Source organism: Dipodomys merriami, unplaced genomic scaffold (genome assembly GCF_024711535.1).
Source record: "Dipodomys merriami isolate MVZ:Mamm:240054 unplaced genomic scaffold, mDipMer1.0.p SCAF_7, whole genome shotgun sequence".
NCBI classification, from domain to species: Eukaryota; Metazoa; Chordata; class Mammalia; order Rodentia; family Heteromyidae; genus Dipodomys; species Dipodomys merriami.
In genome coordinates this window covers 24,840,752-24,856,485 of record NW_027206290.1, presented here as the reverse complement: position 1 = coordinate 24,856,485, position 15,734 = coordinate 24,840,752, and the positions used below count along the sequence as shown (strand labels likewise).

At 41.7% G+C, this 15,734-nt stretch overlaps 1 protein-coding gene across 3 annotated transcripts in view; it reads right to left on the bottom strand.

The window, feature by feature from the left end:
• Positions 1-15,734, bottom strand: part of Cdc14a (cell division cycle 14A) — a 151,787-nt gene that overhangs the window by 65,900 nt on the left and 70,153 nt on the right. For all 3 annotated transcript variants that reach the window (XM_070007822.1, XM_070007823.1, XM_070007821.1), the window contains exons 6-8: positions 13,406-13,472; positions 11,351-11,413; positions 2,187-2,274 (exon numbers count right to left, since the gene is read on the bottom strand). In XM_070007822.1, the coding sequence (XP_069863923.1) occupies positions 2,187-2,274; positions 11,351-11,413; positions 13,406-13,472 (218 nt within the window). The remainder of the gene's footprint in view (positions 1-2,186; positions 2,275-11,350; positions 11,414-13,405; positions 13,473-15,734) is intronic.

The window sequence follows — 15,734 nt, the reverse complement described above, 5'->3', positions numbered from 1 at the left end:
GCCAAATGACTGTCCACCAACATAGCCACTTCTGAAACAACACTGAATCAGGTAATTTTGTACACAAGGCAGGCTTCATCAATCCTGGGCTTGAAAGACTGTCAGAAAACAACTTTCCTCAAGCACTCAAGCTATTCTTCCTACCAACCAAGCAGGGGTTACTTAATCGGTGTCCAGCAGTAGGGAGGGGAAGACTTAGTAGTTCAAGACCGAGAGATTCTAATTCTGGCTGCTCTGTTTGCTAGCTTCACTCTCTAAGGCAAGGTTGTCTATCTAGTGAAAAGAACATGATTCAAGCAGTATCATCTGGCAGGTAATAGGACATGATATGCACACACTTATGGAGACCCACACATTAAAAACACATCTAAACACATGGAGAGCAATATAAAACTAGATTTTTATTTATTTATTTATTTTTTGGTCAGTTGTGGGCCCTGAACTCTGGGCCTGGGCGCTGTCCCTCAGCTCTTCAGCTCAAGGCTGAAGCGCTCTACCACTTGAGCCACAGACCACTTCTGACTTTTTCTGCTTATGTGGTACTAAGGAATCGAACCCAGGGCCTCATGAATGTAAGGCAAGCACTCTACCACTGAGCCACCTTCCCAGCCTCTAAAACTAGATTTTTGAAGGAAGAAAAAGGAGAAAAGAGGAGGAGAAGAAAAGAAGGAGGAAGAGAAGATGAAGGAGGAGAAGAAAGAAGAAATCTCAACCAATCTAATGACTCCAAACTAGATTCCCTAAGAAAACTGGCATTCTACCTCTATGACCCGATAGAACAATAAGATTATGTTCCTTTTCATTTTATGTACTTTCAATTAATTAAATTTTTGATGGCTATCATTACTTATTATCTAAGCAATGTAACAGATGAAAAAAATGAATAAAGTAGAAAGTATTAATTGAATCCCATGTTCATTCAAGAAACACAAAACATTTTGTGGGTTACATGACTCACACATAATCCTGCAATCCTAGCTACTCAGGAGGCTGAGATCTAAATATCCTGATTCAAAGCCAGACTAGACAGAAAAATCTGAGACACTTTTATCATCAGTTAACTATCAAAAAGCCAAAAGTGACACTGTGGCTCAAGTGGTAGAGTGTCAGCCTTATGCAGGAGTGCTTAGGCCTTGTTCATAGCCCAATACCAACACACACACACACACACACACACACACACACACACACACACACACACACACACACACACACACACACACTGGTGGTTTGCTTTTTAAATTTTCTAAATGTATATTCTCATTACTACACACACATATGCTGGAAATATTTCAGTATTTCAGTTACTGTCACTGAGGACATTGTTACATAGTGTTTCAATGGAACTAAATACAGCAATGTTGTAGCAATGTTTAGAAGCCCATATCAGGGTTGAAGAACTAGTTCTGCTTCCTAGTATGTGTCCTGGGGAGAGTTCCCCACTAATAAGCCTCCATTTCCTCCTCTGTAAAACAGAGATAGTAGTATCGACATCTCACAGCTATGTGAATACTGAACTAATGCTGTATTTGGTTAGAAAAAGCAGCAAGGGATAAGCACTTGATAAATGATAATAAATGATGATGCTGTCAGTGTGGGGGCCATCATTATCATCATCATTATCATTATCATCACCATCATCATCATCATCATCATCATCATCATCATCATCATCAGAATTATGGCGGGAATTCAGCAATCTACTCAATGGCTTGACCAGTTTGTCTCTGGGACTCAGGAACTTCTTTAATAACTTGTTCAGATAGAGCAAACATTAGATAATCATAGACAGAGAGATAGATGACAGGTGTATATAGAGAGAAAGATATGTGTGTGTGTGTGTGTGTGTGTGTGTGTGTGTGTGTGTGTGTGTGTGTATAGAATCAACCTAAAAGTTTATATTGTTTTAAAACAAAACATTATAGCGCCACCTACTGGAAGTTTAACATTTAATACACAAGTTACTATTTTTGATTTTTCATTATGAATAAATATTCTTTGAAATATCACCAAAGGAAATGGGTGTATCTGGGAAATTAAGGAAACTGTACTAAAGTGAACATTTAGATGGTGGAATGGGAAAATGATGGGTGGGTGGCCGATTAAGAATCACCAAACACTTAGATGGGCATGATAATTGTAACCCCCTTGTACAACCTTGTACAACCAAATAAAAACAGACCTACCATTTTCGATTTTGCTTTTAGGATGAGGTCCACTGAATGCTAAAAATTTTCCTGGAACAATCCAATTGAAGTCACCATTTTCAACTCGCTGGCAGAAGATTGTGGAAAAAAAAGAAAGAAAAAGACTTTACAATTAGTATACAATTTAAGAAACCTTTACAAATAAAACTGCCTTTCATGTTAATACTAGACTTCTTGGACCTACAAGATAGTACACCACCATGTTATTTGGCTCTCAAAATACTCCTTGTGTGTTTGATCCATTTCAGAAAATGTCCTATCCAGACTGAAGACAAGCTAGTCTATTCTATAAAGCAAGTTTGTCTCCTGGCCATTCTGCAAGGAACTAAAACAGAAATTAACAATGACTACAGGGAGGTGACAGAAATAAGAAGTAAGCGTTTTCCGTGAACACAGTAAACAGACTTTAACCAATTAAAAAAATAGCATAAACACTAGGTTCATGATGAACACACTCCCAAATATTTTCAATTTTTGTGGACAGTTACATGCTGATTTAAGACTTCGAAGGGTCAGGAGGCAGGAGGGCGGGGCTCAGATTTCTTACCCCTGGAGGTCCACCACAAATCCCAGTCAGATAAGGTGACCTGCAGGGACTGCCAACCTAAACAAGGGTCAGCAATAAAGGCTAATGCTTAATCACGCTACAGGGAGGCCAAAAGAAGGCGTCTGAGGGCTGGGAATGTGGCTTAGTGCTAGAGTGCTCGCCTAGCATGCGTGAAGCCCTGGGCTAGATTTCTCAGTACACAGAAAAAGCCGGAAGTAGAGCTGTAGAGTGGTAGAGTGCTAGCCTTGTGCAAAAGAAGCTCAGAGACAGTGCCCAGGCCCTGAGTTCAAGCCCCAGGACTGGAGAAAAAAGAAGAAAAAAGAACAGAATGCACACAATCCTCCCACTGAATTTCCAAAGGATATCTCCTTAGCTTTGAAATATTAGTTATTTTGAAACAGGTTTTGGATTACCATGAAACCAAATAAAACCCATCTATTAGCTGACTTTGATCATCACTGGTCAGCCTCTAGTCTATACACACTCTAAGAGGGATTCAAAAAAAAGGTTTAAGAGACCAGTGCTGGTGTAATCCTAGCTACTCAGAAGGCTGAGATCTGAGGATCGAGGTTCAAAGTCAGCGATGGCAGGAAACTCCACATAAGACTCTTATCTCCAATTAACCACTAAAAAAAAAAAAAAAAACCTGAAATGGAGCTGTGGCTCAAGTGGTAGAGTATTAGCGTTGAGCAAAAATGCACAAAATGTATGTATTCCTCTTTATTGCTTTCTTCCCCGGGGCCTGACCCCAGGCCTCTTGGTCTCCATCTTAGGACAGAACCTCCTATGATTGCCCAGCAGTGGGAATCTGAGCTAAGTAGAGTCTGTACTCTTCTATAAGAACTCTGTATAACTCAATTGTGTAATCATTATTAAACAAACTGGAATACTGCCATCAAGAAAAAGCTAGCACCACTCCTTTATTTGCTTACATTACACATTGTGATTGGTAGACAAATCAAAACTTGACTATATAATGTTCCCTTTCGAAGGCTGGGTGTATCTTTTTCTGTGCTTCAAAGGTGGTAACCGAAGCTTGACCTGACACCTTGGGAAGGTCTGCACGTCATTCATCTAGTTGTAATAAGCGTAACATTTCCCTCATGCCCTAAGTCTCGAGAGATTCAATGAGTGTTGAGTGCACACATGTTGCTACTTATTTACAACAATTTGAAGACAAAATCCAATATACAACTCTTTAGCGCAATTAACCATTTTCTTATTTAACTAAAATAGTCTCAAAGTAATGATTCCCACATTGCTCTTGAATCATGATGAAGCTTAAAACACTAAACTACTTAAAACTTCACGAATAAGAAGTATGTACTAATCATCTAAAGAATAAAACCAAGTCTAGAAGGAAAAAAAAAGCAAGTTTCTACGTTCACGATATCCGTGTCCTTGGCCACCAATGTAAATAAATATATTGTGTCCTATCATTTTATTTTGATTATGCACAAATGGCTGGTTAAAAAGTAGCCTTGGGGGGGGGCATGGGAGGAGAGGGATGGGAAGGGGAAACAAAGGAGGAGGCAACAATGGTTGATAAGAAATGTACTCATTACCTTGCTCATGTAATTGTAACCCCTCTGTATGGTACTTTCACAATAAAAAAAAAATTATTAGTTAAAAAAAAAAGTAGCCTTTTATATAGCCGGGTGCCAGTGGCTCACCTGTCATCCTACTTATTCAGCAGGCTGAGATCTAAGGATCACAGTTCAAAGCCAGCCCAGGCAGGAAAATCCATGAAACTCTTACATCTAATTAACCACTAGAAAGCAGGAAATGGAGCTGTGTCTCAAAGTGGTAGAGCGCTAAGCTTGAGCGAAAGAACTTGGGGACAGCACCCAGGCTCTGAGTTGAAGCCCCATGACCAGCAGAAAATAAATAAATAAATAAATAAAAATAAAAAGTAACCTTTTATAATCAAACACATGAAAGAGAGGCAGTGTTTCCTTAAGACACGTTCACTCAGGAAACCAAAGGAATATGTCAGTAAATCTTCCTACTCAAAAAGATAAACATTAGATCATCTCCAGCTGTGTTTAGCAGTTTGGATAAGGTTAATGGAATAAAGAGATTTAGGTCTCAGATTTTAAAACCTGGAAAAAAAAAATAGCAAGCGAATGGCAGCTTTTAAGATTTTTAACTCCCATTTCCTGCAGAGAGAACAGGTAAGATTCCCTTTTCTAATTTTTTTTTCTATTTCTCCCAATTTTATCCTGTTACACTAAAATAAACCCTGGCTGAAGCTGTCACCTTGTGGGACTCTCTGTAGAGTGAGACCCTTGGAAATGCATGTCCTGTGGGGAGATCAAGGGCCTAGGATTTAGCGTGGGAATCAGGAAGTTAAGGGAACCCTCAACTATCATCTGATGATAGAGACCAGGGAGCCCACGCCTGGAAGTGAATCACGAGTCTGGGTCCTTCTCCAAGGCATGTACAAGCAAACCCAGAAAACATCTCTAAAGCACAGCTCCTTAAAAAGTACAGAGAAGATAAAATAAAATTAACCGTAAAATAGATGCCAACGAGCTCACTCAGTTTACTTCATCCCAGCAATAAGAGACAGGGAAAAGCCCAGGCAGGGAAGTCCTTGAGACTCCAATATTCCACCAAAAAGCCAGAAGCGCAGTTGTGGCTCAAGTGGTAGAGCACTAGCCTTGAGCACAAAACTTCAGGGAGAGTGCTCAGGTCCCGAGTTCAAACCCCAGGACCCCCCCCACCCCCACCCCGCACACACACACAGAGTATAGTTGGTTAAGCAATACTTTTTTTTTAAGCCACTGTTGAGAAACAAGATTGTAGATGTTTGACACTCTAAGACAATCCGTCAGATAACAGTATTGCTCCTGAAGCTGATATATTGAAAATATGCCATTCTTCACTTTAACTCACGCTTCTTCCATCACAAAAGATTCAGCCTATTTTTCTTGAATAGCTAACTCTCCCAGCACACACATAAATGTAATTGGACTGAAAGGCAGGAATTTTCACAATTCTAAGAAATACATCTGTGTCTCTATTGTGTGCTCACAAATACATCTTTCAGTCCAAACCCTAAAAAGCATTTGGCCTATTTGCAATTGAAGGTCAATCCTACAGTAAAATGGGGAAGATAGCCAGGTGCTGGAGCCACAAGCCTATAATCCTCGCTACTAGCTTTGAACACACATAAAAAAGCTCAGAGCATCCAGGCCCTGAGTTCAAACCCCAGGACCCTGCACACACACACACACACACACACACACACACACACACACACACACACACACACACGATCGTCCTCAAGGTTGACAAATCAATGGATTGGAAGTTTTGAGACCAGTTCCTTCTCTTGATAAATTTTTTTCTGTCAAGTTGGATAAGCAACTTTGAAGCACAATTTGACAATCACTCAAATATCAGCTAAATCTTTATTACATAGCAAGGATTGTGACTTGATGTCACACATAAAACAAACTGCATTCATCTCTGCATTTAATGGAGTTGTAGATAAACAAGAATGATATGTAATAGAAATATGTGACACAATTACTGTAGCAATTGAGAACTCCATGTAAGGCTCCACTGTTTGCCCATGTAGCTCATTTAATCCATGAGCTGATGGTACTATCATTTCAGTTTTATCCATTCATCTTAGCTATATGCCACCAGGCAAGTATATAAGAGGTATAAAGGTTACAGAGGTAACACAAAGAGACAGAGAGAGAGAGGGAGAGAGAGAGAGAGAGAGAAATACTGGTCTTGGAGCAGAACTCAGGGTCTAGGCACTATGTCTCAGCTTTTATGCTAAAGGCTGGTGCTCTACCACTTGAGCCACAGCTCCACTTCCTGCTTTTTGGTGGTTAATTGGAGATAGGAGTCTCATGATCTTTCCTGCCCATGTTGGCTTCCAACTGTAATCCTCAGATCTCAACCTCCTGAGTAACTTGGATTACAGGCATAAGCCCCTGGCACCCACCTACAATGTCTTTTTAAATATTTAGTTTAAAAGTGCATTCCTTATATTTTCCTAACTTTAGAACCAATGAATGAAAGCTAAGGGAGCTGGGCTCCATTACCTAAATACAAATAGGCTTTAAAGACAGGCACTTTATGAGCTTAGAGCAAAGTCAATATTTGGGTTGTTTGGGTTTAAATTAAGTTTCCACATCCTTTGGCTTTAAATAATAAAGTCTAGATTATTAATTTAGATCTACTTCTGAGCCAGATGTCATGCCTCTGTGAGCAACAGCTGGGAAAGGGAAAGGGAGAGAGAGAGAGAGACAGCTGGGGCCGGGAGGGAGGGGGGAGCAGGAAGGGAGCAGTTGGATGTGGGGCTCTCAGGACTCTGCAGGGCTGCTCCACGACCAGACCTGTCATACTTCTGCTGATACAATACAGCCAAGAAGCGAAAACACAGTCAAAGTCTGCTGATGCCACTCTAATGCAAAATGTGTCCAACCAGAAATCATGAGGCCCTACGGAATAGTGGAGTAGCCAGCAGCTCAGAGGCTCACGCCTGTAATCCTAGCTACTCAGGAGGCTAAGATCTGAGCATCATGGTTCAAAGCAAGGGCATCCATGAGACTCTGATCACGAACAAGGTACAAAAAAGAAGTCCAGAAGTGAAGCTGTGGCTCCTCTAGCCTTGAGCAAAAAAACAGCTCAGGAACAGTGCCCAGGCCACAGAGTTCATGCCCCAGGGCAGGCAAAAAAAGAAGAAAAGAACAGCCGAGTATCAGGGGAGGGGCAGGGAGAGACAGGACTGGCCACGTAGCTGGAGAAAGATGGCCAGAGAGGGAGAGGAAGAAAAATGCAAGCCATAACACCTTACAAAGTTAGAGAAAGTTCTCAGGTTTCCAGGACTAGAGAATGGCTGCACAAGAATTCAGGAGGTGGCCTGAATTGGCGAGAGAAGTTGTTGTGTTGGCAAGAGAAGTTCTAGTAGAACTGTCATGGTGGAGGTCAGAGCGGAATTAGTTCTTGACACTGCTCTTCTTGCAAGAAGTCTGGAGGTGAAAGAATAAACAGGGACCACACGATAATTAAAAATAGAGGGGGGGAAAAACATGAGGAATTGCTTGGGACAAGGTAGACCTCAAAATATTTTATCAACACAACCAACATGATCTTTAACTAGCCATGGGTGCCACTGATTAGCAGATGTGCAAACAACTGAAGGGACCAGGAAGAAACACATGGCCTTGGAGAGGTGAGACCAGAACTGCCAAATGGCTCCAGGGGAATGCTTCTAATAGTTCTCCCAGTCGAGTCACGGTGGAAGGCACAGGCCTGTGAACACGGTAGAACCCGCCTGCAATCTGGGGGCCTGCCACTGCCCGGGAACTGCAGCGGGAAACCACAATCCCAGTGGAAGCAGGTTCCATGTTTTCCAGGTCACAGCCCAGGCCCATGAGAAGCCAGTGGAGCCAGCAGTGCCCGGATGACATTCCACAAATGGAAGTCCTACAAACTTCCATTTGCCCTGCACAATTCAATCCAAAGCAAAACCCTGACACGTCATTCTGTAGGTGTCCAACGACACCGATTGACAATGAGATTTCTTGGGATGAGAGACCTAACAAACTTTACTGGTTTTCAAGGTATGTGCTAAGGGACAAAATCAGTAGTCTGCCCGAAAAGGTCAGTATGCCAATTTAGCTACACAATCAAGGACACATCATTAACCTGGAGATTGCTCTCATTCACCCAGTATACTCCATTGACACACAGACCTGGCCTTAGATTACAAAAACTATCTATGTTGCAAATAAGTGGATTTGGTTTGGGTTTTGTGCTGGTCTTGGCACTTGAATTCAGTGCCTGGCCCCTGTCCCTGAGCATTTGTGATCAAGACTAGTGCTCTACCATTAAGCCACAATTCCACTTCTGGCCTTTAGATGATTAATTGAAGATAAGAGCCTCATGAACTTTCCAGCCTAGGCTGGCTTCAAGCTACGATCCTCCAAGAAACTCGGCCTCCTGAGTAGCTAGGATTCTAGGCATGAGCCACCAGCACCCAGCTGGGTTTTTCTTCTTAGTTACTCTTACAGCCTAGATTAGCTAGTGATGAGAGAAAGCACCATCATTTCAAGAAGATGTCTAATCATAATAAATTTGTTCCCCAGAGGCTCCTGCAAAATCAGAACAGATTCTGAACAAGTCTTAGTCACTTGCGATTGTACAATCATTCATTAGTTCATGCCAGAAGCATTGAAAGACCTCCCTCAGTGAGTGAGCTATGCTACCCAGTTACTTATTCGTATGAAGACAAGTTGGGCATAGCTCCTGCCCTGGAGTCCCCATGTAGAACACAGAAAACACAGTCATGCAAACAGTGTCACGCAACATTGCATGAGATGACCTTCCAGATAGGTGCTTAATAGTAAGCCATAGCACAGAGTGGGTGGAAAGGACTGGGGGCAGAAGGAGGAAGTACAAGCTTGCCCCCAGGCTCCGCAGCAGGCAGCAGTGCCGCCATCTTGGAAACTACATGACTCAGGGGTGAAGAGGGAATGGAAACAGGCAAGTAAGAAGTCTACGTTTCCATTCAGTCAGTGAGGAGGCTGAGAAGGACTTCAAATAGGGGATGGCTTAAAATTTAAGACATAATGTGATGGGATGATAATGATGATGATAATGATAACGATGATGATGATGGGGACACTTGAGGCCCAAGAGTCGGGAAAGAGCCACACCAGGCATTCAGAATGGGTCAATGTCTGCTCACAAACCGTTTCCTGATAAGTTGTTCTGTACTGTGGCTACAGGGAGGTGGAAGTATAGGAGGCAACTTGAAAGCTGCTTTTGCCTGGGCCCGGGAATCAAGTAGGGATGGGATACAGGCTGGGTGTCCTGCTTCTCCATGTTGTGTCTATGTCCTTTGTCCTGAGCCAACCTCTCTTACAATCACTTTGCCGCCATCTTGGAACCCAGGGAGGATGAGACCACCTGTCAGGTGTCAGTGACTCTAACTGTAACAAGGCTCCACCTGACCAATCCTGAAGACAATGGGGAGTCCAGCCCACCACCCCAGGGCACCTCTACCCAACTCTACACCTGCTTAGGATGTGGGACTGTTTTGACTGGGTGTGCTTTTTCTCACCCCATGCCCCCCCCACTTCTCCCTGTTTAACCTAAGACAAATGTCTACGCCCCCTGACGACGGCTGAAGACATGCTGAAGCGCTGTCTTCCTGTAGATGCCAGGTAATGAATCTCCTTTCTCTGCCCTTCACCAGGTCTTGCTTGGCATATGGGCGTGGCCATGCCTATGTGTGTGGGGGGGGGCGGATTCCTGGAGTTTGGATCGAGGGTCTGAAAAGTCCGTTTCAAAGTCACTTTCTAGAGCAGCACTACTCTTTTGCCAAAGGCATGTCTTGGGTGAAGATGGCACTGATGTGCTGGGTACTGTGGGCATATCCCAGGAGCAAAACATTCCCCCAGCAGTGTGACCGAGGTCTGTGAGAATTGCCACATAGACAAGAATTTGAGAAGCGCTGGGGTGGGGAGGGGCTCGTGGCAATAGGGAGGCTTAATTATTTCTACAGAATGAAGCGCAAGAATGTACAGATATGATGGTATGGAGCGATCAAAGCCGAGTTTCCAACCCTACCGATGAAGAAATGAAGTTAAAGGTAGACATTGCCTAACCGCTCCCTCACATCTCTGAGCAAACGAAACATTATTGGAAAGCTTCCTAATTCCAGGGGAGGTGGAAGGGGGGGATTCAGTCAACTCTTCGAAATTCAACCATATTTCAAAATAAAATGTATACAGTCAAAAGTATTAAAAGGCACACATGAAGTTTTGATTGATGGAAAATATGACTTTTAAACTAAAAGGCATGGGTATGCTGGCTCATGTCTGCAAATTCAGCTACTCAGGAAGCAGCAATCAAGAGGTTCAAAGCCAGGCCAGGCAAAAATGCAACTCTATCCATACCTATAACTAAAGCCTAAAAGGGTTGAGGGTATGGTTCAAGCGGTAGAGGATTTGCCTACCAAGCAGGAGGCCCTGAGCTCCAACTCCAGTATTGCCAAAAATAAAATGAAAGTAATTAACAATTCACTACTGAACCATGCCAAACTATCACTCTATGGGAGTTATTTTTTCTTCTAAACTAAAAGTATAAAGTGGCTGTCAATAAAGATTTGGTAAGAGAAGCTGGCCCTGGTGGCTCACGTGGGTAATCCCAGCTAATCAGGTGGCTGAGATGCGAGGATCAGGGTTTGAAGCCAGCCAAGGCAAGAAAGTCTGTGAGATTCTTTTCTCCAATTAATTATCACAAACCCAGAAAGTAGATCTGTGGCTCAAGTGGTAGAGCACTAGCCTTGAACATAAAAGCTCAAGGAAGGAATAGGGTCTGTCCAGACCCTGAGTCCAAGCCCCAGGATGGATACCAAAATAAAAACAAAACAAAAAAAAATAGGGTTGATAAGAGACAGTCAAGAGATAAGGCATTTTTCCAAATTAACATTTTAGTGAATTCTGGTTCAAATACAGAAACTAACAAGTCAATAACCCTCATGAATGCTAATACCCGAGTGTTAAATAGCAAAAGAGTTAACCAATATGTCATTAAGTGTGGCAAAAACTGTAAATGCACCAACCTCATAATGTTCATATTCATCCACATCAAATGTCTCAAAGTCAAAAAATCCATGCTGTAACCCCTAAAAGCAGAATGTGAATTAGTTTCCTTTTTTTTTTCCACACTAAGTTGTTTTAAAAAAAATTCACTCATTCTATCTAGAATTCATTAGAAAATGAAAGAACTCAGGCCATCCATATACAAGCACCCCGGAAAAGACAGAAAGAAAAAAAAGAGACCCTGAGCCACCCACTTCCCTTCTTTTCTGTTTATTTTTAAGCTGTGTTATGGATGTCTGCGCATGCGCACGTGACACACCAACTATGCCTGTGCCAACATCATGGCATCAAAGTCAGAAAATTATTTTCCCTTAGAAGGCTAATATGTGGCCAGGTTCCATAAGTTGTCAGAAGCAAACTCATTGTCACAAAAACAGCCAATGCATCTCGGTTGCATACAACAACCAATCAGATCCTCATCTGATAAAACCTCATGAGCATTTGAGTAGACCCCAACATTGGATGAAATAAGTTTAGAGAAACTGTATTCATGAATAGAGTCACACTTTTCCTGTACAACAGGAAAGATGTCATAAATTTTTATACCAAGTGACCAGTTACCAAAATAATAGGCAGAGATAATTCCAGTGGGAACTCATGCTCAGTTTCCTAAGTGTTATAATAAAAATAGCATATGTCAGATAGAAGGAAAAGCAACACTATAGTAATAATAACAGTAACAATAAATAAATTACTTTTTCCCCTCAGGCATGTCATCTAAATGCTATAATTATGAGCTATATGTTGAATAACCTCCTCATAAAAGCTCTTAACTGTTATTACTGGAAGTATATTCTTGTTTGGGGGAGTGAGCTAAAATATTTCCATACTTTTTTGGGAAGGAAAAATACTTTTAAATTCTTTGGAGATCTTAGAGACTTAAAAAAAACTTTTCATATGAAATATCAAAATCAAAAAGGCACCGCATATTTATCATACTCATTTTCTCAAAACAGAGCAAATTAGGTTCTGTATCACACCAAAGAAAAGAAATTCGAGCTAGAATCATTGCCGATACTAAATCAGTGTAATTACCAATGCAGTGGGTCATATAACATCTTTTTAAAAAAAACAATAACAGTTACTGGCTGTGTGTTCACGGTGAAATGGTAGACTCTGAACCCTCATGAGAATTCCAATTTAGTTTGGATGACTTCCCAGCTTGTAAATTAAGTATGTTCCAAAAAATCTTTCAGGTTAACCTTTCCATTTCCTATCCAAAATAACCAAAGAGGCCTAACTAATGTTACTGTGCATCAGATCACCTGGCAAGACTGTTCACACACAGGGCTCCAGCCCTCCACCTCCAGAGTTTATGATTCAGTCTGTTTCGGGTGGAATCCAGCAGAGACCAGTAGCTGAGCTAATTTCCTGTCTCTCCCACACCAAGATCCAGCCTGATAATGAAGCTAAGTGGATGACGGACACAGCAGGTCCAAGAACACAAACAGCTGAAATGAAAAGGGCGGTCTCTCCCACTCCCTCTTCCCAACTTGCCCTGTTGTCTGTATAGTTGTTCCTCCCTTGCTGAGAGTGGGAAGGGAGAGGGGGAGACAATTCCAGAACCTTCCACAGATACCAAGATCTGTGATGTAGTGCTTGTATATAACCCACACACATCTTCCCATGTACTTTACATCATCGTGAGAATACTTACTCATAATACCTAATATGATGGAAAGATGATGTACGTAAATAGCTGTTATACTATACTGTCTAGGGAATTAATGATAGGGTGCTGGGGGAGGGGTACCTGCATAGGGTCAGTATAGATAGATGCAGATTTGTTGCAGTTGGTGTTTTCCACATGATCTTCCATTGGAAGGTGATGGTACCTCTGGCTGAAGACCCTATAGAAACTGATAGGCCAATTGTACTTTATAAACCAAGTCTACTTCAGGAAGTTAAGAAGCTTTGGGTTACTAACACCCTCTCTACTTTCCAACAACAATAATGTTGAGATCAATCCTTTCCTAACTTACGTAGTCAACGGCAGCAAGAAGAATTGTGATTACCTTTCTGATACCTTGCAAGCAGTCGAGGATGGTGAGATTGTAAGTGCAATTTCCAAAGGAAGCATCCCTAGAAATATAAATAAACAGCATTAAGAGCCTGCATTCAGAATGTTCAGATGCTAAACACAGGGTCAGTCAGAGACAAGCTTGCTTGGCTTCACAGCTAGTTGACGTGGGAAATTCAGGCAACCCACCAGAACCTACTAACTAGTTCTGCCTGGAAACAGAAGCACCTCTGAAATTGCTTTGAATCTAACAGGTAGAACGAACAAGAAGGCAGATTCTATAGCTTGAGTTCTAGAATCAGACTGCCTTGGTTTAAATTGCTCTCTGCAAGGTACAGGGTATGAATTTGAGCAGTTAATTCACCTCTCATAGGTGGTTTCCTCACCTATGACATGAAATCAATGATAAATAATAAATTCCATTGGACTGTTGACAGATTACATGAAAAAAAGAAACGAGAAAAGACAAGTCTTCCATATAGGACACTGAACTGTTAAGGACTACTCTTACAAACAGTGAACTGGGCTGTTTCATTAAATAAAGCATTCACCATTACAAGCATCTTGGCAAGAACACGGTCAATATACAAGTATGGAAAGATACGGGAATCTAGCAACTGTGTTCATGCATTAACTAGTTCTTTCTCACCTACCAAAACAAACAAAAAAATAAAATTCGGTCATGCTTTTCAATAATCATCTTAGAGTTACTGAGATCATGAACACTTCTAATGCACCAGGAAGTGTTTTCAGAATGAATGGGAGCAAAAATAAAATTTAAAAAATAAACGAGAGAGAGAGAGAGAGAGAGAGAGAGAGAGAGAGAGAGAGAGAGAGAGAGAAAAGGAAAAAATAAGTAGGAACCTATAGTAGCAAAAATAGGGGCTTTATACTTAACATTTTTAGAGCCACTTAGAAGACCTGCTTTAGGCAACATAAAACTGAAGTATCAAGTTCAGATCAGTTAAGCAAAAACTGGCACTGGAACTTTACACTAGCCCTGTTCCAAGGTGTCCAAGGCAGGAAACTTGACCTCCAGTCCCCCCGCCCCTCTGCCAGGCCCCATCGCTGACCCGAGAAACAGAGCTGTCAGGCACCTGTCCTGACAAAGTCAGATGCCCCAAATAAGGTTGGCCCAAGGGCACCCTCTGGGAAAGAGCCCAAAAGATGTTCCACAGAGTGAACACAACCTTTAAAGAGCTGCCACACATAATTAACATAAAATCAAGTTTTATATCTCAACCCATCCGAGGCAACTTGAACCTGGGGCTATGAAGCCAAGAATTAAAGTTCAAGTTCATCACCGCTGAGTTTCAGAATCCTGAGAGGAGAGGCTAAAGGAAAAACAATTGAGTTAGCACAACAGTTCAACAGCAATGTGGCCCAAGTCCGGAAACCTGAAAGCTAACCTACGTAAACAGGAGGACTGATTTCAGGTACTGAAGCCTGGCTTCACGGGGAATGTCAATGTTTTCATTATCATTTTCAGCACTTTGTGAACTCATAGCCAGAGAAAACACAACAAGTCCTTTTTCAAGTATCTTGTAAAGATGTAAGCCATACTCAAAGAAGCAAATTTTAAGGATTATAACCAGGAAAAGCAGAGACCCACGATGAAACGCTCGTTTACATAAATACCTATGCCATTGCAGGTACCTGTCTCTTTAAAACAAGAGCTCAAAATCCTTGTACCACAGATCTAGTCTGATAAAGGCCATGGCACATATTCTCATTATGTCTTTAAAGGCATAAGATTAGCAGCAAACAAAGTCAAGCGCATTTTATTTAAAGTTCTCAAGATATAAAGGCAATTTCTAATACCCCGATATGTGTTTTTAAATGAATACATAACAGGAGCTGGGAGTGTAGATCAGGGGCACAGTGCTTGCCTGGTGTACACAAGGCCCTGATTTCAATCCTATACCCCAAAAGGTCCCCAAGGGCTAGTAGCAGGCCTGAAAATGTCATTTTGAAGAAGAAATGAATATATGTATGTATATATTATATAGGTGTATATGAAAGTGCACGCACACACACACACACACACACACACACACACACACACACACACACACACACACACACACACACACACACACACACACACACACACTAGTCCTGGGGTTTGAACTTAAGAGCCTGGGCACTGTCCCTGAGCTTTTCTGCTCAAGGTAGTGCTCTATCACTTGAGCCAGAGGTCCACTTTTGGCTTTTTGGTGGAACACCTTTCTACATCCATCCATACTCTTTCTAATAAGTTTTCTCCATTGCAGCCAGAGAGATATTTGGGAGAGGAAAAACAAAAAACAAAAAAGGAACTCTGG